This window comes from Caenorhabditis briggsae, assembly GCF_000004555.2.
Source record: "Caenorhabditis briggsae complete genome, chrX, whole genome shotgun sequence".
Lineage (NCBI taxonomy): Eukaryota > Metazoa > Nematoda > Chromadorea > Rhabditida > Rhabditidae > Caenorhabditis > Caenorhabditis briggsae.
Window position 1 is genome coordinate 12,307,341 of NC_013491.2, and position 25,020 is coordinate 12,332,360.

Sequence of the window (25,020 nt, forward strand, 5' to 3'; positions counted from 1 at the left end):
TTCTAAACACATAAGAGAGTTTCGCTACTTTTTGTATACATGTCCCTATTTGCTTTTTTGACAATAAAGTAAAACTTTTCTTGTGGTACAAGAAATAAAAATAATAAAAATAAAAGAACGGATAAAAGAAATAAAAAACAGCGTAAAAAAGCATTGCGAACTGCTCTTTCTTTCATTTTTCTCAAGAATACGACGCAGATAAAGCTTTCCCTTCTCAAATATTTTATCGAGGCAGTCTCTAATTTTGTGTTTTTTTCCTCTTCTTCCTTTTTTCGCATTCTTCTACTCCAGCCTCATTTTGTTTTGGATATATGGGATTTGGTTTTTGAAATTCGAGAATTTTTTCTTCTGGAACCTTCCTTCCTTCCGACAAAACAACCCAAACCATTTCCTGACTTATCTTGTTCAGACACGTGTTATCATTGTCAGCTCTGTTTCTTTCGGGTCCTTTTTTTTCTATTCTGCCAATTCTGCCATATGTCTTTTTTGCACTATTATAAGTGCATTACAAAAAAGAGAGGACAAAATAGACATTAATGGGCTGTTCATTTGTTTTTTCTCTTCTTTTTTTATTCGCTGGCATGATTTCTATCCCTCGTGGCTTTTCATCAAATTTGAATAAGCCAACAAACAAAACATGTGGGTGTTTGTTATATTCTTTTTGGAGTTTAGCCGCGAATTCTGACTTATAATTTGAAAAATAGTGAAAAATTGGAATTCAAAGCTTTTTTTTAACGGAGAAAAGCAAATTTCCCAACTTCCCGACTTTCAATTCTAATTATTGAAAAACCCACACAATAAAAATTAAAGCTGTGGAAAGGAGCGCCGGTAACCATGGCTAAAGTTCCGACAAAGAAAACTACCGTAACCTGAAAATATTTACATTTTCCCTAATTATTTTCTCAAGTTTCGTGAGTTTTCTGTCATTTTTTTACTGATAATTACAGTAGTTGTTGTTGCGGGACCTTCGGCTAACGCCATCGGAGTTTCTCTTCATCAGCTCCAATTTTTTTTGTACCGGAATAATAGTTTTCCTTATTTTTCAAATGTGATTTTTCATCCATTATTTTCTTTTTTCAAAATTCCCCTTAAAAGATTAGAACTCCCCAGCCATCATTTTGATGAAAACTGCTGACGGTTATGGCATATTCCTCAAGATCTGGTTTTTTTTGTGAAGAAAACTCTACAGAATATCCACGTTCCCATGCTTTCGATTTCAATTTTTGCGGCGCCTGTTTTTTTTCGGCATTTTTGGAACAACCTTGAAAAAGGAAGAGTTGACGATATCCAATATCCAAGTAGAAAAATTCAATTTTTACTTTTTTTAACCCTCAACTTTATCGATATCAAATTGTTTCAAAAACAACTCCATCTGTGCAAAAAACGCTTGTTCGCATGCCCTTTTTTCTATAGTTTTTTTCCTGAGAAGCCCCACATCACCACCTTGGTAGTTGCTCTTGCTCTTCTTATTCTCCTCAGTAAGTTTCTGAAAGAGACACCATCGCTCACACACAATGAAATTCATACCACCACCACCCGTCTCCCCTCAACTTCTTCAACGGAATTCTATCTCCTCTTATCCAGTTAGAGGGACACATATTGAATTACACAGCCAAAAATAATGAGTGTCCAGAAACCTCCATGAAAAGGTATTGGAAGTCAAAGTCCTCGAAAAAAAGGTGATTATATAAGTTTTCAAACGCCAATGTTTTTGACTTTTTGCTTTCACTAGCAACTCCGAAATGCGACCCATCGTATTGTTTCTATTGTCTTGTACAAGCTGTCGGTCCGCTCTCCGTCTCCTAATCCGCCAAACGTTCTTCTAATTAGAGATGAGTGGCTTACAATAGAGTTGAAACGGAAATCTGAGCGTCTATCGTTTCCGTCCTTTTTCTTTGTTACAAGGTGCTGGTCGGTCCCCTTTTTCTGTCAAACTGTATAATATTGTATTTGGGTCTATGGACAGACCCACTTGGTACGATGATAAGATAGGCACATAAAACTTCCTTTTTATGATTTTCGCAGGTCAGAATACGGGACGAAATTTTGGAGAAGCAATAAAACTTCGAAAAAAAATCACCTTTTTAACGGTCTGAGAACAAGAAATTTATAGGACCGCTGATAATATATTTTTTATGACGGAAAAATAATTATCGAAAAAATATCAAGTCTCTGAAAATCTGAACATACTTGCAGCCTTCTCTAGACTTGAAATATAAGACAAACAAGAAAAAAGTGTAAATCAATTTCAGCCATTTTCCCTCAAAAAAAATTAGATGTAATTTCAGGACTCCTCACATGGTAATCGGATATTTTTCCACTTCTGTGGTTTTTTTTGGTTTTTTTTCGCTTGCACCAAAAATCGTGATGAGTTGTTTCTTTTTTGTCTTTTCCTATTTTTCCTGGTCCTTGTTTTTTTTCCAATTAGTGATTTGTCCTCTATTTGTGGCTCTTCCCAAAGACTCCCGGACCTTTTGCTCGTCACATTAATAAGGAGCAGAATCCTTCAGGTTGTGTCGCCGCCGGCGGTCAGCACAACCTTAATTCGATTTCCTTCTCAATTTACCTTTTTCCTTCCCAATTTTCAAATTTAATTCGGTTCTTTTTATTCCACAAAAAAAGAGGTTTTGAAAATTGAGATGGCTCAAATGGTTGAAAATCGAGCACGACTCGAATACGTGTACCTAATACCAAGCAAATTGGTTTTCTTGGATGGATTCCGTATATTCTCTTGCATTTTCAGATAGAGAATGATTGAATAGGAAAGAGAGATGGTCTGAAATGTCAGCATCAGTCCGCCCACATAAACAAAAAAATGCAAACGGAAATCGTCCATTTTCCTTGATGGATGCCCAAATTCTATTCAAAACACAAACCCATTTTTTCTGATAGAAACGTTGGCACGTGTTTTGGAAATCCATGCGTGGGGGTTTTGAAAATCCGGATTCCGAACTGTTCTCATATGAGTCAGAGCCCCCAAAAAACACAAAAAACATGTTGCACTGCAACCCCCGCAAGAGCAGGAGGACGTTTTCTGGAAACCACTTAGTGTTTTGTCAGGAACAACAAGAAGACAAAAAGACTAACATTACATTTTTGATATTTCATATAAAATATATTAGCAATATTGGATTTGTAAATTCATCACATTGGGTTTGTTTCCCCAATTGGAATTTTGAAATGTGAATTTCGAAATTTCAATATTTTGAAATAAAAAAAAACATATTTATCCGGTGGTCAAACGATTCACGAGACCCCGCCTACCGAATATGATAACCAAAAAAATGATCAGTCAAAATCTTTCAATCTCTTTTCTCTCCTCTCGTTTTCCCCCTCTTACAGATTTGTCTTTTCTAGAATATTATTCACTTTCTCTGTATCATCGCAAGATTTTCTACCACGTTGATCAGCTGGAACCCACAATGCACTTTTTCGTTTGATATCTCCCTAACATTGGCAAGGTCGTGACCCTCAGCCCGAGAAGGTTCTTTTTAAGTGTTCGAGCATCTGAGTAAATCAAAAATTGCACTTTTATCCATTTCGAACAGGTTCAGAACATCTGGATTCAGAAGAGTGCGCTATAATATCTAATCTTGGCTGATTTCCCTATTGGTCATGACCCCAAAGCCAGCTGTGATTTTTAATTTTTATTGCCGCCTGAATGTGTCTTTTTAAGATTTTTTGTAGTTTTCGAAAAATCTTCTGAACTCTCAAAACCAGCTGGAACTAGAATAGGGACCTGATTTCTCTCCATTTTTTGAAAATTGAAGATTCCCAAAATGAATAATTTTTTCTGTTTCACAGCCCAGTTATTATATCTTGAGATCATTTTTCTCACGTCCGGTTCTAATATTTTAGGTTTAAAAAAAGAAACCCCTTGGAGTTTTTTGAATAGATTTCCGCTTCATAAAATCCATAGTCTCGGGAAGAACCAAAGTGATATTATATATTTCCATTCCTTTAAAAAAAGCAAATTCTTTGTTATTCAAATTTTCAGTCGGGTTATCTTCTATAGCTTACAATAGTTTGACGGTTTTTTCTTCTGGACTATCTTTTCAAATTTTCCATTTATCAGTTTATTTAGACGCTTGTTTTTCGCCCCATTTTTCAAACTCTGGGATTAAAGCGAAACTATGATAATTTCAGACCCCCCCCCCCCCCCGAAACCTTCTCAAACTTGAATTCTGGAATTTTCCCAAAGGGACTCATTCTCTCTGACTCATTTTTATGTTCCAAACCAATTGCCCTAAAGTTTCGCAACTTTTTCAACCCACTTGCCCCGCACATTAGTTTCCTTCACATATCATTTCGTGTTACCTATGCTTAAAGTGGTTACAAGCATCGTCGCCCTTCCAGAAAGTAGGCGGTCCTTTTTCGGTTTCTCGCAACCGTCTGGCTCTATTCATAGTGCGCGAGGAGAGGGCGGGCGGAGGAAGAATCGCGGGGGGCAGCGCACTCATACGCTATGCCCTTCTCTTTGCACACAGAAAAAGAAGAGAAAGAAAGGGAGACCAACACTTATTGTTGTCCAGTTAACTTCCAGAAATGTTTTTTTGGGTTTTTTATCAGTTGGATTCTCTTTATTACTTTTTAACTAGCTTCATCTCAAACCCTGTTCTTATCTATTTCAAAGCTCCCTCCCCCTAATATTTAGGGTTTATAAAGACGAAAATATTTTTCTCAGGGATATTTTTTAAATTCATTATTTTTTCATCTTCTTTCTTTATTAGTAATACAAGCTATACCTTTTTCTAGACCCTCTATTATTTACCCATAATTTCATTCTGCCCCTTTCTCTCCCTATTTTTTAATCCCTTCAATGATCCCATCACAATCCGCCAGTATTCTTTTACTCCCTCTCTTTTTCTTGCGTCTATGGCCTAAAAATTTCACAACTATTTGTCTTTTTTTTTGCAGAAGAACTTCATTCTTCTTTTTCAAAAATGGGACGACTACTTGGAAAGATGCTCTTCCCACTTGCGATGTGCTTTTTACTCACTTCCGCAGTTGTTGCATCAGGTTAGTTCTTTTTTTTGGGTTTTTGTCATTTTGATTTTCAGGACAAGCCCTTGAACTTTGAATTTCGAAGTCCAGGCTGGTATAGAAATTAGAATTAGCGCTTGGTGGTCGGGGGTGTATCAATTGCGATAGTTCGAGCATTTCAAGTGGTTGCACACTTCAAAAGTTTATCTTTTCCCAAGAAATCCGCGGGATGGTGCGATATAAACACAAGCCATCATCATATGGGATGCAGGAGGGAATGATACAATATCCACTAGCGACTTGAAATTGTAAATCTATTTTCAACCCTGATGGGCAAACTAAGAGGTTTCGAAACATGTGTTTGGGCCAGGGCGCCCGTCGCGCCCGTTTTTCCCCCTAGAGAGACACTTGCCAACTTTCTACTAATAGACCCCTTTTTGTCGTGTCGCATCGCATAGCTAGGAGGGTCCCTAGGAAAGTCTGGCTGGTTTCAATGTGGTGGTGAGTATTTTGGGGAGAAAAAAGAAAAAAAGAAGATTTGAGATGGGTTCATATCTCTCGTCTTTCAAAGATTCAATTAGGTTGGATCTGCATAAAAAGTTTTTGCGGAAAATCGGGAAATCAAGAATTTAGGGAAACTATACTAGATAACTTGATCTTTGAAGAGTTCGGTACATTAACGAAATACTTTCAAAAAATCTACGGAAGCATTTGTTTCCCTTTCCTGAAATTCTTCCTTCTTCTACTTCCTCTTCTATTCCCTTCCTTCGAAAAAAAAACTTCTCCAAAGTGTTTGGTCCTCACGACAGCATTTTTATATTGGCTCTATCTCCCTGTCTTCCAAAGTCTCAACACAATATAATGTTGCCGTAGAGTATCGTTGCTATCCCTAGCGATGTGCAATGCTTTTCAATAATTTTTCCAATTGTTTGCCATGCTTTTTGTTTTGTGTGAAGGGTAAGCCACCTTCACTCCTTCTCAATGGCTTAACATTTCGGAAGCAAACAGGCGGTACCCTAGAAAAAAAAGAAAATGAAACCTAAGGATGAGTAGTCACCTTTTTGTCCATTTTTTTTATTGATTGGCAATTTTTCCGTGTCTATTTGACATTCGGGAGGCTGGGGAAAAAGAAAGAAGTAGGAGAAGGACGAGATGGTAACACACGGCTCACGTTGTGTGTTCAGATGCTAGCAAGAAGGCCTCCGAGGTTCATGTACTGTATGATTGTTTGTATTTTTTGCGCCGTCTTCCTGATCGATCATGTTGAAATATTTACAACTATATCCATCGAACAAATCGTAGTTGCAATTTTTGTGGTGAAAGCAGCAGATGGCGGAAACAACTAAGTACATAGACTTCTCTTCTTTCTAAAACGGGGTCGAGAAAAAGAACATTCAGGTGGACTCCCATAGTAACTTGTCAATGGAGTTGGCGACCCGGAAACCAAAAGGGAAATCCCCAAGTTTTTCCCCAAAAAATGAACGTTTTCCCTTGAAAACTTCCAAAGAAAGCGAGATTCTTCGAAATGTTTTCATTTTCCAAATAGATTAATCTATTACGCATCACATAACATCGGGATTTACTACAAGCTCTTCCATCCCGCTACAAACACAAAGTTATCCAAATGTTTACCCAACTGCCTACAACCATTTACTTGGCCGTTACTGTCTTTCAAAATGATAAAAACCCCCGGGCTTCCTTCATCGAAATTGTTGACTTGAGTTAAAAAAGAACACCTACTAAATCATGCGTGTCACGACAATTATGTCTGCGGTTTGAAGTCAAAAGAAGCGAGTCAATGGGGTGGTCCGACAGGCCCCCTCGACACGGACGACACTAACCATTCCCTTGTTGTTCGAATTAGAAACCCTGAATTATACATGAATGCTTTGTAAGAGGAAGCCGGGGAAACGGACCGGGTCTTGAATTCGATAGTATTATGGATGGGTCCACAATGGTTCGAAGAGGAAACTGTTTTGATAAACATTTCAAAACGTTTTGGGTAATTATAAGGTGAAGGCCTATTTACCCATAATGTTTTCCACTTTAAATCACTAGTGAACTTCTGTTCCTTAATGTGTGAGCATGTCTAAACAATCACAACCGCTCCACATCTAGTACGGTATGCGATTTCATGTTTTCTCGCTTTCTCCTCACGAGCCATCCCAAGTACAGTGGCTTGGGCTTTTTACATGACCATCAAACAGATCAAGTTACACACATCCATCGAGAAAGCCTCCATGTAGTTTTCTTTGGCTGAACACAATGTCCCCGGAGGGAGGGACCTTTTTAAAAGGAAGACGCTGGTCGAAAATTAGATTACCTGCCACTCTCCATCCGACTTGTTCTCTTTTTTTTGTTGAACCAAATGGAACAAGCAGCATGTATAGATTCCCGTTTTTCTACCACCAAATTGAATGGTTATAGAAACTGACCACAGTTCTTCTTCTTCTGTTCCTCAAGTAAACAAACATTCTATTCAACCAAAAAAAAAAATCTCAGAGCACTATTCAAAGAAATTGATCATGCGAAGTGAAAGAGATAGAGATGTGGGGCACCTTGAATGCGCAATGAGTTTTCATTATGAATACATTGAGAAGGTACAATATCGTGAGAAAGTGACATAGTGTTTTCTATGAGCATCCATAATTTATCACCCATGGATTGTCTTGAATTTTCCCAGATCCTCCTGTTTACTCTCTGAGAGGAGGGATATTAGCATATTAGTATGTCTTTAATGAAGACACATGGTACCAAACGGGACAGGAAGAGCAACAACAGATTTTAGTGTACATCATTATTACCATTGTTTCTTCTTCGTCTTTTTGGTATACGGACTATGTCTCGTTATGCAAATTTTAGTGTGAGCTGACTGGTATCCAGTGTCGGATGACACCTTTTGCGGGAAGTGAAGAAAAGCAAATGAGCCCTTAGCACATTTTGGGGGTGAGGAGAAGAAGACACACTTGAGAATCCGGTTTGGTAAACAGTACAAAAACGAACAGTTTATATAACGTATGAGGGGTGGAATTGTGAAATTTTGTGTAAAATTTGTCATTGAGTAACATAAAACATTTAACCGAACTGTTTTCCAAAGGGATGTTGAAAGAGATTTCAGAGCCAAGGAATGAAGGTATGACTACAAAATCAAACTGATGGTGACATGTGTTAAGCGAAAGCAATTGTTAGTTCCCTGAAATTTCAGATGTGGATTACTTGGAGTACGAAGACTTTAACAGGCAGAGAAGTTTGTTCGCGTTAACAAGCGATAATCGCCTTATTCCTTTGTTTGAAGAGCCAATGCTCTTCGGTTAGTGAAGTTCTTTAAGTTGCGGTGTGTCGATTGGAAGCATTATTCAAACATAACATGATTAATTGATTTCTTGTCAAACGTGTATCCATGTCCATCTGTGTCTCCAATGTGCGCGAAAAAGTGTGTGGTTTCCAATTCTATCTATTGCTGCTGCTATATGTTACTTAATGAGTCATTTTGTGCAAACAGCTAGTTTGAGATAATTGTATTGGGATACCCATATGACTCGATAAAATTCTCACACCCTCTGAAATTTGATATTCCTCAGTTATTTCGTCCATATTTCGCCTCAATTATATATTTACCGGAAATGGGTATCCAAAAAGAGCGGGAGAGAGAGAGAGAGACAGAAAGAGCTACTACCATTTCCAACAAAACTAACCGAAAATCGTGGGGACCAAAAGTTAACTTATATTTTCAGATAAGCCAACGTCAAATGAGGAGAATCCAATTGTCATTTCATCAGAATCCATGGATTACGACACCAACACGATTACTGTCCGAGAAGGTACCGTATTCCATTGTAGAGAATCCAAATAATCAGTAAATGTTTCCAGGAAAGAAAATGATGGTGAGCTGCGTTTTCGAAAGTGATGAAACGATTCACAAAAGCGACCTTCTGTGGAAACAACCGAACGGAAACAATATCGATGGCGAAACCAATCCAAGGTGAGCAATGAAAAATTTATTTTTGGAGAGAAAAAAGAAAAAAATGACATCGGAAAAAGGTGTTATGTTACAGCTTCTGAATTGGATATTTTCGTTCCGTTTCTTTTTTTGCAGCAATTTTTGGTCCATCGAATTTTGTTGGAAATTCGATATGCGTTAAAACATAAAAATTCACAAAAAAAGGAGAAATAAAATGATTTTGTTTTTTCTTCCAGCCTTTTTGCTATTGTGTTAAACGAGCGAGGAAGCAAACACCGCAAGACATCTCTTCATTTCTCTTCGGTCCATACTAGAGACACCGGGCTCTACACATGTTCTGGAAGAACTGCTGGAGGAGAGACTTTTGAGAAAACCGTCAAATTGGTTGTACTTCGTAAGAACATGATTTTGAAGTAGCAGAAAACTGTTTTTTTTCAGCATCAATTGAATGGAACGACAAAGATACTGTCAAGGGGGCACTTCTCGGAGAGCCGATCACTGTTGACTGTGGTGTGAAGAGCAAGTCTGGAGCCGATCCAATGATTCAGATGACCAATGGAAACGGAGAACCATTAGATGAAGAAATCTGGACCATTGCTGGAAATGAGGCTACTATTGATAGCTTGAAGAAGGAACATGCTGAGTTGGCAGTTTCCTGTATCACCATCGAAATGCACCAGGAGGGTAATAATGAGGAATTCCCAGTAGTAGATCGCAAGGATGTGAATGTCGAAGTCTACAGTAAGACATTTTTCATGCATCTGACGAAACACAAAATCTAATTTTCAGCTCTCCCCGAGTTCGCTTCTGATGAATCTGTGCAATACACTGTCATTGATAGTCATGTCCGTGATGCTGTTGTCTATTGCAATGTTACCCACTCCTTCCCACCAGTTCGTCACTACACATTTTACCACGGTGATGAAGAGATCAAACTGAACGACAAGTTCAACATCTTTGTCAATGTCGGATTGATCCAAGGAGCCCATCTTAAGATCCACAATGTCAATGAAAACGATTTGGGAACCTATAAGTGCGAAGCTAACAATATCAAAGCCAAATCGATCCACACTGTTCACCTCAGAGAAGCAAGTAAGTTACAAAACTTCAGAAAGTCTTTAAAATCATTCAAAATCCGTTTTTTCAGATGCCCCAGCCGAGCCAAAAGTTACCTTGGTTGAGGCCAAGAGACACTCGATTATCTGGAGAGTTGATTCCATCGACCAGGAGCCGGATCTTCCAGTAAACGCTGTTGAAATCCGTCACCTTCGCGCTGCAACCGCCGAAGCTTTAGGAGTGGCCGATGAGGATATCTCAGACTCGTACTGGAAGAGCCATTCTATCTTCATGCAAAGAAATATTAGTGAGCTGAATCGTCAGAAATATAATTGCAATTTGAAGTTTCAGAGAGCGACGGTATTTACGAAATCAACGGACTCAGACACGGACACGAGTATGTTTGGAGATTCAGACAGATCAACGAGGCTGGATTCGGTGAGAACTTTAGAATTACTTTTTGAATTCAAATTTTGTGTATTTCAGGAGACAGTGTTGTTCTTCGCGCCAAAACTCTGGATGACAACTACTTGGAAATGACTGACTCGGCTACCTACACTACTATCCCACTCACCATCGCCACCCTTCTCGTCATTCGTCTTTTCGTCTAGATTCCGCCATCACTCTAGTGAATTACTGTTCTATCCTATTGTCAACTTTGTAAATCGGTGAAACTTCTTTTAATTTTTTTTCCTTCTATCTCGCCTTATTTCAAACTACCACTCCCTCTCCCCTTCTCTCAATTTCCAAATCTTTCAAAAAAAAAAGTCAGACAAGCTTTTATAGTATTCATTATCACATTAACGTGTGACTTCATCATTTTTAAACACGCCTTTTTTGATTCCGCCCCTCAAGATAATTCAGTTCGTTCTTGCAACTGGAAAATATACGGTTCCTAATTTTTTTCAAAATGTTTTAAGATTTCTTTATCGTAATATTTTGCATTTTCTCATAATTCATTCTTCATGGAATAAAATACACTTGGATTATAAGGTTACTTTGATTGAATAAACTTTTTGTGAGTTTCAGGTGCATCTTTTCCATAAATGATGCATTGATCTGTAGCTGACTGCATCATTCGTGAATCATCAGAACAATGGAAAGGTTTTTGAAATCCTGGATACTGTGCTGCTACATTGACGCGAACGTTATTAGCGGAATGATCTCTCAAATCATCTAAATCCATTGAAGATTCGTTTCCCTGTGGGAATAAATTCTTTAGATGAGGTAGGAAATGAACACTTACGTTGCAAAATCCAAAAGCGTAAGCATAGAAAAAGAGTTGTTCATTCGTGACTCCAAATTTTTCCAGACCTTTAGCTTTTCACTGGAAAAAAGTTATGTTGTTTCACGACTTATTGGAAAACATATATCAGCACCGTTGTCATCGAACTGTGAAGGGACTGCATAGCATTCACCCTATAATTCACTTTTTTATTTCTCTTCTAACTTCTCTGAATGCTTACTTCTCTGAAGAAATCACAAGATTTTTGATACTGATCTTGAACACATTTTTGAGATTCTTTCGAAAAATAGCCAAGTTCGCGAGGTGTTCTATGAACTTCGACAAAACTGTGAGCGATTTCATGACCAACATGAAACCCAGTGAATCCGAGCTGCAATTGGTTTATCGAGAAATAACTAGAGGAATAACATACTTTCGCTGCTTTCCATTTGCTGTATGTGTTGTGGTAGAAGAATGATAGACCAAAAGTCAAAAATGAGTTTTGCAGGTTCACAGCGTCATCGTTAGCAAACAATAATGGCTCTATATATTCCAGAGGAGTTGCAGTAAAAATAAAGCATAGCCTTTCGAAATTATGGATACTTCTATACTGCAATGAACATCTTTTGTAAATCTCGATTATACTCGACAGCATCCGACGTTGTTCATCTATCGAATCTGTCATATTTTTGTTCATATCGAGATTTTGAATCTTCCCGGTCACGTTGAAGTTTCTCGCCCAAGGAGTTTCCTATAAATCACAGATTTAAAAATATTATTTTCCTAATGTTTACCTCGATCAATTCATTCAATGAATTCATCATTTCGTTGTTCGAGCATTGGAAAGAAGTTGATTAAATAGGAATTCTGTTGGTAAAGTTTTTCAAAAAATAAATCGAATCCAAAACAAACCGAAAGACTTGGAATACCATCAAAATAATCTGTTATCCTTTTCTCAAAATGTTCATCTGCTATTTCATCCATGTATTTGTTGCTCGATGTGATTTCTTATCGAATCATCATTTAAAACGCGGCTCAGAACTTTCCCCATATTAGAAACAAGCGAAGGAACCAATTTTTCATTCGATTCGCATCTGATATTTTGAATTTGGATTATTTGGAAAAAGCAAAACCACTAACATTGAACTGAACGACTTTCTGAACAATGTATCAATCCATATTTAGAGATGATTGGTTTCAAAATCAGACTGTCTAACTAAAAAAATTGTTTGGTTATAATATTACAATCTCACGCTAATCAAATCATTTTTTCCAGTTTTCACCTGATCTTTGATACCTAACATCTTTAATAACATTCGAATAACCCTCTATAACTAATCGTTTATAATCGCTCCGGTAACAGGCATGACGATAAAAGTCATCACAAGGATCGGATTTCCAGTTGACAACACTGAAATATTAAATTTTTATCAAATGTGGTGTTTTCTGAATTACTTATAAAACGCGTTCTCCACAAAATCGAAAGGATGTTCAGCACAGGAGACAGTGAGAATTAGAAGACAGATGAATATTCTAACTGGTCGGAACATTTTCTTGCCTGTTTACAATTTCCATTATTCTTATATAGCTTTGGGAACAAAAGAAGCGGAAAACCACTTTTTGTAGAATTTTATTTCCTGGAAACCAATGTTGTCCTTATTGAAATTGTTGTATGAACTCTTTTGTTAGTATTACGAAGTATAATTCCTATCTGGAAGTATTGAAGTTTGGTGGTGTTCTATTTTAGACTCAATTCGTCATTGGAAAAATTTTTCAAATTCTTTACTTCTCTCAACTGTTGAATTTATTTTGTATGTACTTTAATGGAAGAAAACAGTTAGAATTTATTAAATCAGGAATAAATTTAATGTGTGGCAACCTGAGACATATTAGCTCTTGTTGTGGATCTTGACTCATCGACACTGTTCTTTTTACGTAGACAAAAGAACTCTGGAATAATATTCGTTACTTCACTTACAGCACCGTAAACACTCTAATTGATCTCAACACCTAACTGTCAACTTCGAGCCAGTTAATCTCCGTTCCTGGACTCAAAACTGAAAGCTAGTAGTATCGATCTTTTAGAGTTTTTACAACATGTGCAACATACTGAATACTGTCTGCCGAAAATCTCGAATAATCAAAATAAGGATCAAAGGGTCTAGTCCAGGATACAAAAACGAGCAGAAGACAATGAAATTGGCATTGGCATTCAAGTTAATACTGAAGAACGGGGCAATAAACATGACTCCAGTTGGGGCGTACATAAAGATGGTTGGAATGAGAGTCTGTTATTTTTCAAGGTTTCATAGTCTATTGATTTATGTTGCTAACCTGCAGTACCAGAGCTTTGAACAATTGTTTTTGTAACTGGCGAGTTCTATCAGACGCAGTTTTATGTTTCCGCATTGTTTTCCAGGTTAAGTATCCGCAGATGAACATAACAACAAAAGTTGCAGACTGGAAAACTATTTATAATTTCTATATGGTTACTGTGAACTACCATGACAAAGTAATGAACAAAGCATCCCAAAAGGTTCTTTAGGTAAACATATCTGACTCCATTTTCATCGTATTGATACTGAAATTTTCTCTATTTTGCTTTTGTACTCTTGTGACTGTCACTCACATAAACATAAGCGATATAAGAAACGTTATCTTTTTTGATCGAGTGGTAGTGAGTATTGAGTACATTTCTGAGATCAAGAATCTTATCAAAACTAAAAAATCAGAAATCACTCACGTGACTGCTGCTTCTGTGAAGGCAGTATCCGGGTACAAAAAGTAGGAGACACTAGCCCACATCATGACTGGAATACTGCATCCCAATGGCCACAGCAGAAGATATGGCATGTTGAATGAACGAAGCAGGTGTGGTCTAAAACAAATGACTATGTACAAAACTGTAGGATTGATAAACTGACTTGCAACTTGCGAAAAATCGATAAACAAAATGAACTCCAGAAACAACAAAGCTAGTGGCAAAACAAGCACAGTAAAACGCAGAGTTGATTTTACCAAGACGAGTTGAGTAATTGAAACGTTTTCGAGAAATCAAGAAAAACGTTGCATTTTCAATGTGCATGATCTGAAAACATGCAAACTAGTGTCCAGGATATGTAAATGAGAACTGAATCAACAAACCGGTCTTAGAATAGACTCAATGATGGCGTAGAAGATCGAGAAAACTGAGAAAAATGCCATGAGATGCTTGTAAGTTCCCAAGTTTTTTCCTCGATTTTTTAGGAGGAACAGGAGAACAATGTTAACACAAAACGTCATGCTGAATCCAACAATGTCGGCGGTGTCAACCAAAGTGAGCCATAGTTCGCCGGTCATCTTTTCTATAGAACAAGCTGGAAAGTATTTGGTGATGTTGAAGACTCAGGGAGTATAAAGAAGTTGCTACTGAAAACTAAAATTTCCGAGGAAGCATTTCAAATGCGTACATTTAAATATTCTTTGATATGGGTGTGGCTACTTTCAAATTTATCATAGTCTATAGTTTTTAATCAGTCACATGAAATTATTGTACCCAGATTCCTTGTTTTTCATTTCCAGTAGCCAATAATCTAAGAATCTACCGTGTGTATTGCTCAATTCTTCTCTATCACATGGGCGTTGTTATATTATGATTCAAAGATTGACGAATTTTAGTTATTTTGGTTTCCATTATTTTAGTTTGTGGTTGGTTTTGTAGCGAAAAACAAAAAATTCAGAAAAATTATTTTATAGTGTTACTCATTGGAAATGGAGTAACATCACATAGAGTGATTAATGAGTTGAAACAAAATGACGGCGGTTGGGTGGTGCGTTTTGACCGTAAACGGAACAATGTTTCTGAAAAAGAAAATCGCGTCTCTTGATTTTAATTTTTGTGGATTACGGTTTTTGATTTCATCATTCTCGAATCGTCGGAACATTGGAATGCCACTTGGAAAGCCGGATGATTAACTAGCGCATTGATCCTCACATTTGCAGGAGAATGATCATCTCGAAAATTCTCAACTCTTTTTTCTCCGAAACAAAGATTGGAAGCGGATGAGTAAAAGAATTGCTTCAAATCTTCAGACGCTTCAATATTCTCTGATCTTTTTTGCCTCTTCAAAAACTGCTCTTCGAACATGGACCATATAATTTCAAAGCCAAAGACGTCGGCTCCATTCTCTTCAAATCGCTTTTCAGTGATCCGGCACCCACCCTGAAAAGCAAACAATTCGGACTATTTTTTAGCATTACCTACCTCGTCAAACTCCTTGCATGTGGATTTATATTGATCTTGAATGCAGTTTCTAGCTTCATTCGAGAAGTATGAAAGAATGTCGAAATTCGCTCCTTTAATCAAGGCATGTGATAATTCATGAGCAATAGTGAAACCCGGCGATCCAAGCTAGAACAAAAAACAAGTTCCTATCAATGATTGATATGAAATTACTTTTGACGCACGGTTATCAGAATGCTGAAAAATATGATACCATTGATAACCAACTTTTATACCAGGATACAGTGTTCCCCCGGCCATGATTTCTTTAAGAAAATCAGCTCCTTTTTCTTGAAGTTTAAATTCACTTCCAGTTACATGGTAAGCATAAGCCATGCAAAACTGAACTATCAGCGAATTGGGAACGGTGTTGTAGCGTTTTCGACATTGTGCATAGACACTATTCATGTCCTTCAAAGTTTTGACAAGGTTTTGTTTCGATGTTTCCACCGCATTTTCCACATATAATTTTTCCAACACAGAAACGATCATTTCTGATACATTATGATTTCTCACCCAGGGAGTTGCCTAAAATTCAGCAATCTGCAAGTCTGTGTGATTCTATTCTTACCATTATCATCTCTGCAGTGGCATCTTTCATTTGCAAAAAGTACTGATCAAATTCAGATGCTCTTGACAATCCATCGTCTCCCCACACCGCGTTTCTCCTTTCAACTTCTTTAATCAGTATGGGGATTTTTCTCAAAGAATCTTCAAACGTTTCCTGTAATGTTCAATACTTCGAAGATTCTAAAAACGAAACCAACAGTTCCTGTCAACATATCCGTTGTTTTCAACACATTCTGGATGTGTTCAGCGACTCGACCACAATTCGAATCCTGCACAAGATGGTTCAGGCAAAAGTGACTTAGGCATTCCTCTCCCCCAAAAAGCAATTCTTCAATTCCAGTTAAATAATCAGACACGTTCTGTTTGGATTCGCATCTGAAACAATCGGATTGGCTGGTCAGTCTAACAAAGATTCTTACACAGATTTATAAATGTTCACAACCATTTCCGAAAAACTTTCCACTTTGGTAGAATTCTCCAAATCATTCTAAAAACAAAATATAGATGAGAGAATTAGAAACAGCAAACTTTCAACCTGGATGTCCGCAAACTCTGGGTATACTTTGGGAGAGTACTTTCCTAGAACTTCTTCCAATTCTCTCATTACAATTGCTAATGGAAAGTATTCCGGACCACCAACACGGCATGCATGGCGATAAAAATTATCGCATGGATCCACACTGTGGTCAATGTATCTGAAGACAAATTTTGGTTCCAGAAATGACAGATTACCCACTGTTTTACTTCTTCGGCATAGTCAGAAACGACTAGAATCGGAAAATATAGCAATAATAGTTTCATATTGGTTTCTGTGACCAGAAAAGGTTTCTGTTACCGCAAACGCGACAGTTATAAAGAGTTGGGAAACAAAAGAGACAAATTTAATAATTGGAAAATGAATTTTTTGTTCAGAATCGAGCATCAAGTTGTACATTAATTTCAGAGAAGAGATTGGTTAGAAAGAATGAATGGATTGTTCCAAAATAATTCTTGAACATTCAAAAAGAAATTTTTTTGAGTGTCATCTTTGGTCACCAAAGTTATCTTGTGTCAGAAAAATAAACACAGAAAAACTAATTTGAAAAATTAGGAATTCGAATAGGCACTTTATTCTCAAAAAAACTTTTGAAAAAAGAAATTTCGCAAAAACACTTTCGAGTATGTTCGTTTAGTAATCTTCACAGGAATAGAAGAGAAAATATTCAAATCTGTTTTAATTTGAAATTCCAATTTGCCACTGTTCTGTGAAAACTTTGACAAGTTTGTTTTTGGCCACATGAAAGCCTTTTTTGCAAATGTACCGCACGCGCCAAATGAAGTCTAGTTGTTGCTCACTGTACATCAACATTTTCGTTCAAAAATCTGTTCAAATTAGGAGTAAACGTATACCAAGATCAATAAATGTTCTGATTGGGCAATTATCAGGATCCGGAGCCTTCTTGCTTGGTTAGTAAAATATTTATCTCCTAGCGTTTTTTTCTCTCTTCAGGTCCCCTTTTGCAAGTTGCAATGGCAACCAACCGTTTTTTATCTCTATATTTCGCCATAATGAAAGCGAGAAATTCTCGCTACCCGATAACTTCTATTTGGATAGGCTTCTCAATAATACTTGCAGTTATTTACACCGTTGTTGGTCTTCCAGGTAAAAAAAAATTTTTAAGTGTTAGTCATTGAATTTTTTCCTTTTCAGAGGATTGTGGTTTTCTTTACATCCCAGAAGAAATGCTATGGATCTCAGAAGACGGGGAGTGCTCTCAATTTCAATATGATATTTTGTTCTATACTGTGCTGGTTTGTTCCATCTTTTCAAACACTTTGAATTTGACCACTGCTGGAAAATTGATTTTTGACAAGGTAATATTAGGTTGGAAGGAAAGAAACCATCAATTTTTAAATTAGTAAATCAAACAAAAACAAGATTAATCCAAGATTGACAGTATGCACCGTCGTGGTCCACGACATGTTGACAACGTTCAGTTAACTTGTGGATGCCACCTCTCCAAAAGCCAGCTGGCCGCGACTCAAAGCATTACTACAGTCCATTTTTTCTCATCGATTGTATTAAAGTTCGTACCTTCCAGATGACGTTGTGTGTTATCATTCAACCATACTTGCAAAATTTTGGAACTAACCCGCGACCCGGCCCGGCCCATCGAGAATTTTAGCGGGCCAGGACGGCTCGCTGTTTGTACAGAAGCTGATTTTTTTTGATTTTTTTGAAAACTTCAACATTTTTCATAAGTTTAATCAAAAACATTTTTTTTGACTACTTTTTAGTTTGCTAACTATACGCAAATAACTGATAATCTGATGGATCTAAATCAGGACTTTAACGAGGGTGAAGGAGTACTATCCAGCCAAAACGGTTCTGGTACGATGTGACTTTTCGTAAACAAGAGTTATTGCCTTTTTAGCAAGAGTCAAGTCAGCCCTGAAACGTTTTGGCGGTACGCTGCTTGATCACCTACTTATAGTCCCGACGTGGCTCCTTTAGATTATTGGTTATTCGGAGATAACCAACGTCATCTGGAAGGTAAGGAATTTTACACCGTTCATGAGAAACACTGGAAAAATAAATACTTCGATTCGCAGCGAGCTGGCTTTTGGAGGTATGATATATTACCTGAATTCTGGGAAATTCTGATGCTCAATCTGCTCTTTGTTTTATTTACCAATAAATGAATGGACATTTACTTCCCTTCCAACCTAACATTTCAAATCTATGAGAAAAAAACGATTTTTGACAGGTAGCGGGAATGAGCACCACAGATTCACAGTTTCGACGGCGAATGTACATCCGAAAATTTTCGCAATGTGTTCTTCGACTGTCTCCATGCTTTCGATATGATAAATTGCTCATTTACCTACAAACTAGATGACAACTCTGCGTTGCTTCAATTCTTTTGTTTTTCAGTTTCTTTTGTTGGAATCCATATGCTCGATGGGTACGTTAACTTTTAAATTTTATAATAGCAAGACGAATTTTTCAGATTGGTAATATTCTTTTTTCACACCGATGTTCAACCAAAATGGCTTTGTAAAACTTCACACAAAAATAGTACGATTTCGATCGCACCTGTGTCTTGAGTCAACGTCTGATTTAATCAAAATGTCGAAAATGTGTAATGCTTTTATTTGAGTACCAAGGCTTTTTTCGGCAAAATCTTTTTCTGATCTACGATTCTTTCGTAATAATGAAATCACGAAAATAATTTTTTGCGAAAATAAATGCTGAACTTTGATACAGAGTTTAAAAATGATTTGCTTTCCAACGAACGACATAGCTTTAAAATTATGCTGAAAGATTTGGAATGGAAGATCCTCCCCTCACACTTCAAAGTTTTGAAAAGTGCTGCAAACATTCAGAAAGGATAAAATAGCATAACTGTTAGAATTCTGAGAATTCCTGATTTCTTGAATAACTGAAAATTATCGAAATAGTTTCAAATCTTGTATGTGATTGATTCAACACCTCGGAAAGAATAAAATTGAGTGACGACATTTTTATCATCACATCGTGAAGAGGATGCTTTTTCAGAAAAAAAAATCGATTATTTTAGAAATGTAATTTGAATTATTATTGTGATGACTTCTAGCTTATTATTTTCTTGAAAAGTTTCCCGTTTACCAAAAGTGGATTATGTCTTTTTTCTTCTCACACTTCAGAAAACGTCAAAACACTTCTCTGACCCAGTGAATGTATCCTTTCCGTTTTTCTCTCCACTGGACCTAAGTTCAGTTTCTGTTTCAATACATGAGCCGTTTTAATTGTTACCCTAAAAAAGACAAACCTTCTCTTATGGAGTTTGAGAGTGTGACCCGTTCTGAGACCGCAAAATAGGTTAGACAGCAAAAAGTGTGGGAGACAGTTTAAGGGACGAAATCGCACCGATGTTATGGTGGTACGCTGCTCTCCTTTATGAGGGCCATCACAAAAGCGAGGAGAAAGGAAGATGACCGTCAAAGGGTGATAACTCGTGAGAGAAAAAATTCTTCAGTTTCCCGTAGTGCCCTTTCAACTAGTGGTCATAAAAATATTCAGGCTCTCACAAGTTATTAACCTTTGATGGTTTTTTTCCTCGCCTTATCATTTGTGGCGGCACCATGAAGGCTGAGTATCACCCCGCGCCTCGCCTCCCCACTTCTTTTTGCCTTCTTCTAGTTATACAGTACCTCCCGGCTCCGCCTTAACATCCCATAAAATGGCGCGGCCCCTCCTCCCGACCGGACTTTCGTATATAAGGACCTCACCAGACTCCCCACCCCGCCCCCACTTTCCTTTTTTTTAAACACTTTCTCTTTCGTTTCCCTTTATTATATCCTTTCCTCCCGTCACCTCCTGTTCTCCATTTTTTGCGCCATTCGTCCTCCTCGCATTATTTTTTATTGCCATTCGTCCCTCTTAATTTTTTTCGTCATTAGTCTTCCTCACTTTTTTTGCCATACGTCCTCTTTATATACTTTACACCTTACATTAGCTATGTTTCTCAGTTTCACGCCCTCGGCTCTACCTCGACATCTGGGGGCGGAGCCAATAGGAGGGTGAGACGACACAGAAGAAAAAGATGAGTAGTTTTTCAAAAAACGAGGAAGAGCGTATCCAGTGCACATCTAATTTTGTCATTCTGTTTCTTCAGCGGCTAAAATGTGCGTTCCGACACTTTTGCTGTGAACAGAATTGAAATGTTTCTACTAACAAGACTATTTTTTGTTTCACTATATTCCGTACACGTTTTTTTTTTAATTGTGATATGTTCTCAGTTTCTTAATTCGATTTCTTTACAGCGAAAATGCGTTTGTGCGTACTGCTGCTTCTTGGGCTGCTACTGAATTGCCAGCTCTCTATCGGTTTGCCGACCATACAAAGTCCACCCAGCTCATCAACCGATGTTTTCAACTCAACATCTTCAGGTATCATTTGATTGTTGTCTTTTTCAAGTAAGTCCATTTTTTATGCAGAACTCCTCCAATCTTCCAAGACCGAACCTTCGATCCTCCCAGAAAATGGAGAAGAAGAGAAGCTCAGAGAAAAGAAAGGTCTTCAAGAAAATAATTCGGATTCAGACAACGCAACTTCTGGCTTCGGCAATGATGGCATTTTGAATTCTTCTGTGAGTTCAATACACAATTGTTTTATTTATTTTGAAAACTCTACGATGAAATGAGTGATCTGAAAAAAAATACCAAGAGAGATAACTGAATTTTGTAAACGCAGTTCGACTCAGCGTGTGGAAAACCCTATGTCTACAGATTTTCAGACTAATTGAGCCATTTTTAAGCGCCCGGGGTTTAAAAGTCACTTTTTGGGCAGCGAAATAATTTTAGGACCCCCCTGGAAAATCAAAAATCTGACGTTTTTCAAAAAAAAATTATATACATTTTTTTGTTGAAAATGGTCAGAATAGATTCAAAGCAGCGTATTTTGACAATTTACACAATATTTGATTACTCTATTCAAGTTTCAAAAAAATTATTTTCAGACATATTTGTCATTTTAAGGTTTTTTTTTTGGAATAAATCTTGAATAACTTTGCTCTCATGTGAGCTTCTGAGCTGAAATTGATAGGAAACTTTTTTAGAGTGCTCGTGATCGAGTTGCAAGCGTTCAGGGCAGTTCAAATTTTGACAGCTCAAAATTGAGCTCAAGTTTTGAACAGAAAAAATATTGCGGGATCGAAACATTTTAAAAAATGTCAGTGAAATTGAGGATTAGTACGGAATGAGACGTTTCAGTCCAAAAATCAAGTTTTTCACCAAAATCAGATTCACCGAATTTTAAGGGCAGTTCTGAAAATTCAAGTTTTTCTTAAATTAAATACAGCATCTCAAAATATTATAACAACAATTAGTATACAATCCAAATCAATGCAAAAATGTTTTCTGGTACTCAAGATTCGTTCCGGAAAACCTGAAAATGACGAAAATGTCTAACTGTGAGGATAATGTTTTTTGAAACTTGAATAGAAGAATCAATAATTGTGTAAATTGTCAAAATACGCTGCTTTGAGACTATTCTGCCCATTTTCAACAATTTTTTTTTCAAGATTTTTGCTGAAAACTTCAGATTGTTCATTTCCCAGGGGGGTCCTATAATTATGACGCGCCCTAAAAAGTGACTTTTAAGCCCTGTGCGCTTAAAAACGGCTCAATTGGTCTGAAAATTTGTAGACGCAGGTTTTTCAACAAGTTGAATCGAACAGTGTGAACAGTGAACAGTAGGCAATAGTACCAAGGAACAGAAAAAGATTTTGAGGTATTCTGGGCTAGAATGGAACTAACACATGTTTCATTCATGTTCCTTATTTATTAGGTTGGTAAGATATTGATGCTGGTTTTTGATTCATTCTCACTTCATGAAAAACTGAAACCAGAGGATATTAATCAAAGGGCTTTTTAACATTATTATCGACTACTTTCTGCCAACGCATGATGAAAGTTTTCATACATCTCTTGGAAAACTCCCCCCCCCCCCCCTTCAGTAAACTACCAAAATATCCTGCATGAAACATTACTTCAGAATGAAAAAAGTGAAGCTAATCATTGTCCATAATACACTTAACGGTGGTTTTCAATTACTCAATTATTTTTTATTGGAAAACATCTCGTTCATAAATCTCAGATATAATTCATTGTTATTTTTTCAGACGATCTGCGGCCCCATTTCCAAATGCTATGTTTTCCCTGAAAATTGCAGTTTCAATTGCGAAGTCATTTATTCGGTTAGTTAAATCATATTTTCATTTTTATCTACCAGCCATCTGTTTACCGGGCCTCCGGAACAGCTGGCTGATGGGGTTTCGTTTTTATCTAGTTTTTTATTGGTTCGTCGCCCTACTGCTCACGTTTTCTCAAAGAGTCGTAAATCTATAATTATTTGTCAAGCTTTTCAAATGTCCATAGAAATAAGAAAGCCATTAACAAAATTTGCAGGTGGAAAAAGGCCGATCCCACCTATATGTACGAGAACTCAACGTCGGAGGAGTCATCAGTATTAAAAGATCTTCACTGCTTGTAAGAGACAGTTGTTACTTGATTGTAAAAAACTCAATTGTTGCAGGGTTACTCCAAAAGAGTGTTTTCATGCTTCGAAACGGTTTCTTTGTGCTTTTACGGATCCGAAGATAGTTGGGGTGTTCTCCAATATTCCTTCAAGAAGAACTCACTGATCAAAGCTCAGCCATCCGACATCATATCAGAAAACACATTTCTGTGGGCATTCGAATACCCAGTGATAAATGTGGGAAATGAGGACAAAATATCCTTCCGCATTGATCCGGATAGAGGTAAATAAAATAAAGCATCATTTCGCAGATTATAATTTTCAGCATCCGGGTCCTTCAAAGATTTGTTTCTGAAAAGCCACTAAGGAGTCTTCAATCTCAACATCTTATAGTGTGCATTGCATTTTATAATCCGGAATTTTCGTTTTTTTTAGGAAAATAATTTTTACTTTACTTTTATGGCGCTTTTGATTAATTTTCGACGTTTGCTTCAAGCATATTATTAAACTGTTCTAAAAACTATGCCGTTTTTTGGTACTTCATTCATTTTCCAACAATAAACACTTTTTTTAGATTTCGTGGTAATAAAAATAAGGAAGTTAGGAAGCGAGGGATTCTTCGAACCCGCTTTTTTGCATTTTCTTTTCTGATGAACTGCTTCCCTTTGAGAAGGTAATCGAAATATTTGAAGAAGTGGTGATCTATGGGGAAGATACCGGCAAGTATGGTGAAACTTCAAAAATTTCGTAACCGAACGTATTCAGTTTTCTATTCAGTGTTCCCCGTTAACACATCGTTACTGTAATTTTCGGTGAAATTTGTCAGTTTTCAGGTATGGAAGATCTGTACGTTTTTCGGAGAGTCTTCCATTCAGTTTTCCTAGATTTCGGGATCACATTTGGGTTGAGCTCCTTAGATCCTGACCAATTTTGATAAAATTAAGATTTCTCTAGATGTAGGTAATGATTAGATTAGAATCGTAATAATTTTTCGGTATTGTGAAACATGAACATTTTGATTTTTGTCCCAATTTCTAGAGCCCTTTCTTTCATTGGATTTCAAATCTCTTTTTGCAGCTCAAAATTAAAATTCAAGTAATTATTTGGCATTGAACAGTTCCCATCTGGTGAACCTGGAGAAGGGTGTCCAGATGAATACATCTGGAAGCAGATCTCTAGTCCAAAACAGAATAATTAACGAATAATTACATAACGCTATTCTCTGTCTTAATCCAACTCGGTGTCCTGAATTTGTGTTCCCTTCTTTTTATAAAGAAAATTCAAATTTGAGCAACGGAACATATGTAGCAAAGGTGATGCATCTGGAGAAGACAGGGCAGGTATGGGACGGATCATAACTTAATACCTTAATTGACAATGCCTGTCAGGTGGTGCCTCATTAACCCTCGACGGTCATGCAAATTCAAATTGAAAATGATAGACAATATGTTACCTAGGCTCTCATCGATCATGACTCCGCCCACACTCCGCTCCAGATTGGTAATGCTCCTCCCTCTTTGAAAAAAAACTATAAAAAGAAATAACAGCAAGAGGATTTCCATATTTTTCGCTTTGGAGACAATGTGATTGTGCTTTTCTGGCACGGTTCATTTTCTTGGAAACTGGCAGAGTGTTTATCGGCCTATATTTCTTATTTTTCTGAAAGTAAGTTTGTTGTTTTTAAACAAAGTCGAAAAAAAAATAAGTACAATTTAGAAAATTTATTTTTTCAGTTATGAATTCATAAAATGGATTCAATTGTTAAGGCAGGAGTTTAGATAAAATAATAACAAAATTACATCGATTCCAATTAAGCTCCCATGATCAATAGATATAAACTTCTTTCAGACTTTTTTAAAATTTGTTCGCCCAGCGGATACATTGTTGGACTATGGAATCGCTCAGCTTGGAAACTTTGGAACATATGGTCTTAAATTGTAACATGAAATCCAGTTTGTGAATTC

The 25,020-nt window shown here is 37.0% G+C and overlaps 6 protein-coding genes across 6 annotated transcripts; 3 read left to right on the plus strand and 3 right to left on the minus strand.

Annotated features, from left to right (window-relative positions):
- Positions 1-4,943: 4,943 nt before the first annotated feature.
- On the plus strand, positions 4,944-10,611 carry Cbr-rig-3 (the record flags this gene model as incomplete). The annotated part of the gene is made up of 10 exons (XM_045239889.1): positions 4,944-5,019; positions 5,651-5,779; positions 8,718-8,804; positions 8,854-8,965; positions 9,181-9,338; positions 9,383-9,685; positions 9,734-10,036; positions 10,092-10,307; positions 10,352-10,438; positions 10,487-10,611. The coding sequence occupies 10 exons, from the start codon at positions 4,944-4,946 to the stop codon at positions 10,609-10,611; spliced, it is 1,596 nt and encodes a 531-aa protein (XP_045094400.1).
- Positions 10,612-10,994: 383 nt separating this feature from the next.
- CBG10911 lies at positions 10,995-12,775 on the minus strand (the record flags this gene model as incomplete). Its single annotated transcript, XM_045239890.1, has 5 exons — positions 10,995-11,201; positions 11,467-11,616; positions 11,659-11,976; position 12,636; positions 12,681-12,775. The coding sequence occupies 5 exons, from the start codon at positions 12,773-12,775 to the stop codon at positions 10,995-10,997; spliced, it is 771 nt and encodes a 256-aa protein (XP_045094401.1).
- Positions 12,776-13,089: 314 nt separating this feature from the next.
- Positions 13,090-14,564, minus strand: Cbr-odr-10 (the record flags this gene model as incomplete). The annotated part of the gene is made up of 8 exons (XM_002644908.2): positions 13,090-13,175; positions 13,336-13,513; positions 13,560-13,685; positions 13,729-13,806; positions 13,855-13,921; positions 13,969-14,103; positions 14,150-14,313; positions 14,370-14,564. 8 exons carry the CDS (start codon positions 14,562-14,564, stop codon positions 13,090-13,092), a joined length of 1,029 nt encoding a protein of 342 aa, XP_002644954.2.
- Positions 14,565-14,999: 435 nt separating this feature from the next.
- CBG10913 lies at positions 15,000-16,857 on the minus strand (the record flags this gene model as incomplete). Its single annotated transcript, XM_002644909.1, has 9 exons — positions 15,000-15,065; positions 15,112-15,426; positions 15,469-15,615; positions 15,661-16,014; positions 16,058-16,210; positions 16,254-16,431; positions 16,476-16,543; positions 16,592-16,751; positions 16,793-16,857. 9 exons carry the CDS (start codon positions 16,855-16,857, stop codon positions 15,000-15,002), a joined length of 1,506 nt encoding a protein of 501 aa, XP_002644955.1.
- Positions 16,858-17,351: 494 nt separating this feature from the next.
- Positions 17,352-18,935, plus strand: CBG10914 (the record flags this gene model as incomplete). The annotated part of the gene is made up of 4 exons (XM_045239891.1): positions 17,352-17,502; positions 17,546-17,698; positions 17,747-17,847; positions 18,804-18,935. The coding sequence occupies 4 exons, from the start codon at positions 17,352-17,354 to the stop codon at positions 18,933-18,935; spliced, it is 537 nt and encodes a 178-aa protein (XP_045094402.1).
- Positions 18,936-20,846: 1,911 nt separating this feature from the next.
- On the plus strand, positions 20,847-23,422 carry CBG10915 (the record flags this gene model as incomplete). The annotated part of the gene is made up of 6 exons (XM_045239892.1): positions 20,847-20,967; positions 21,016-21,167; positions 22,701-22,775; positions 22,987-23,067; positions 23,114-23,339; positions 23,382-23,422. 6 exons carry the CDS (start codon positions 20,847-20,849, stop codon positions 23,420-23,422), a joined length of 696 nt encoding a protein of 231 aa, XP_045094403.1.
- Between the last annotated feature and the right edge of the window lie 1,598 nt (positions 23,423-25,020).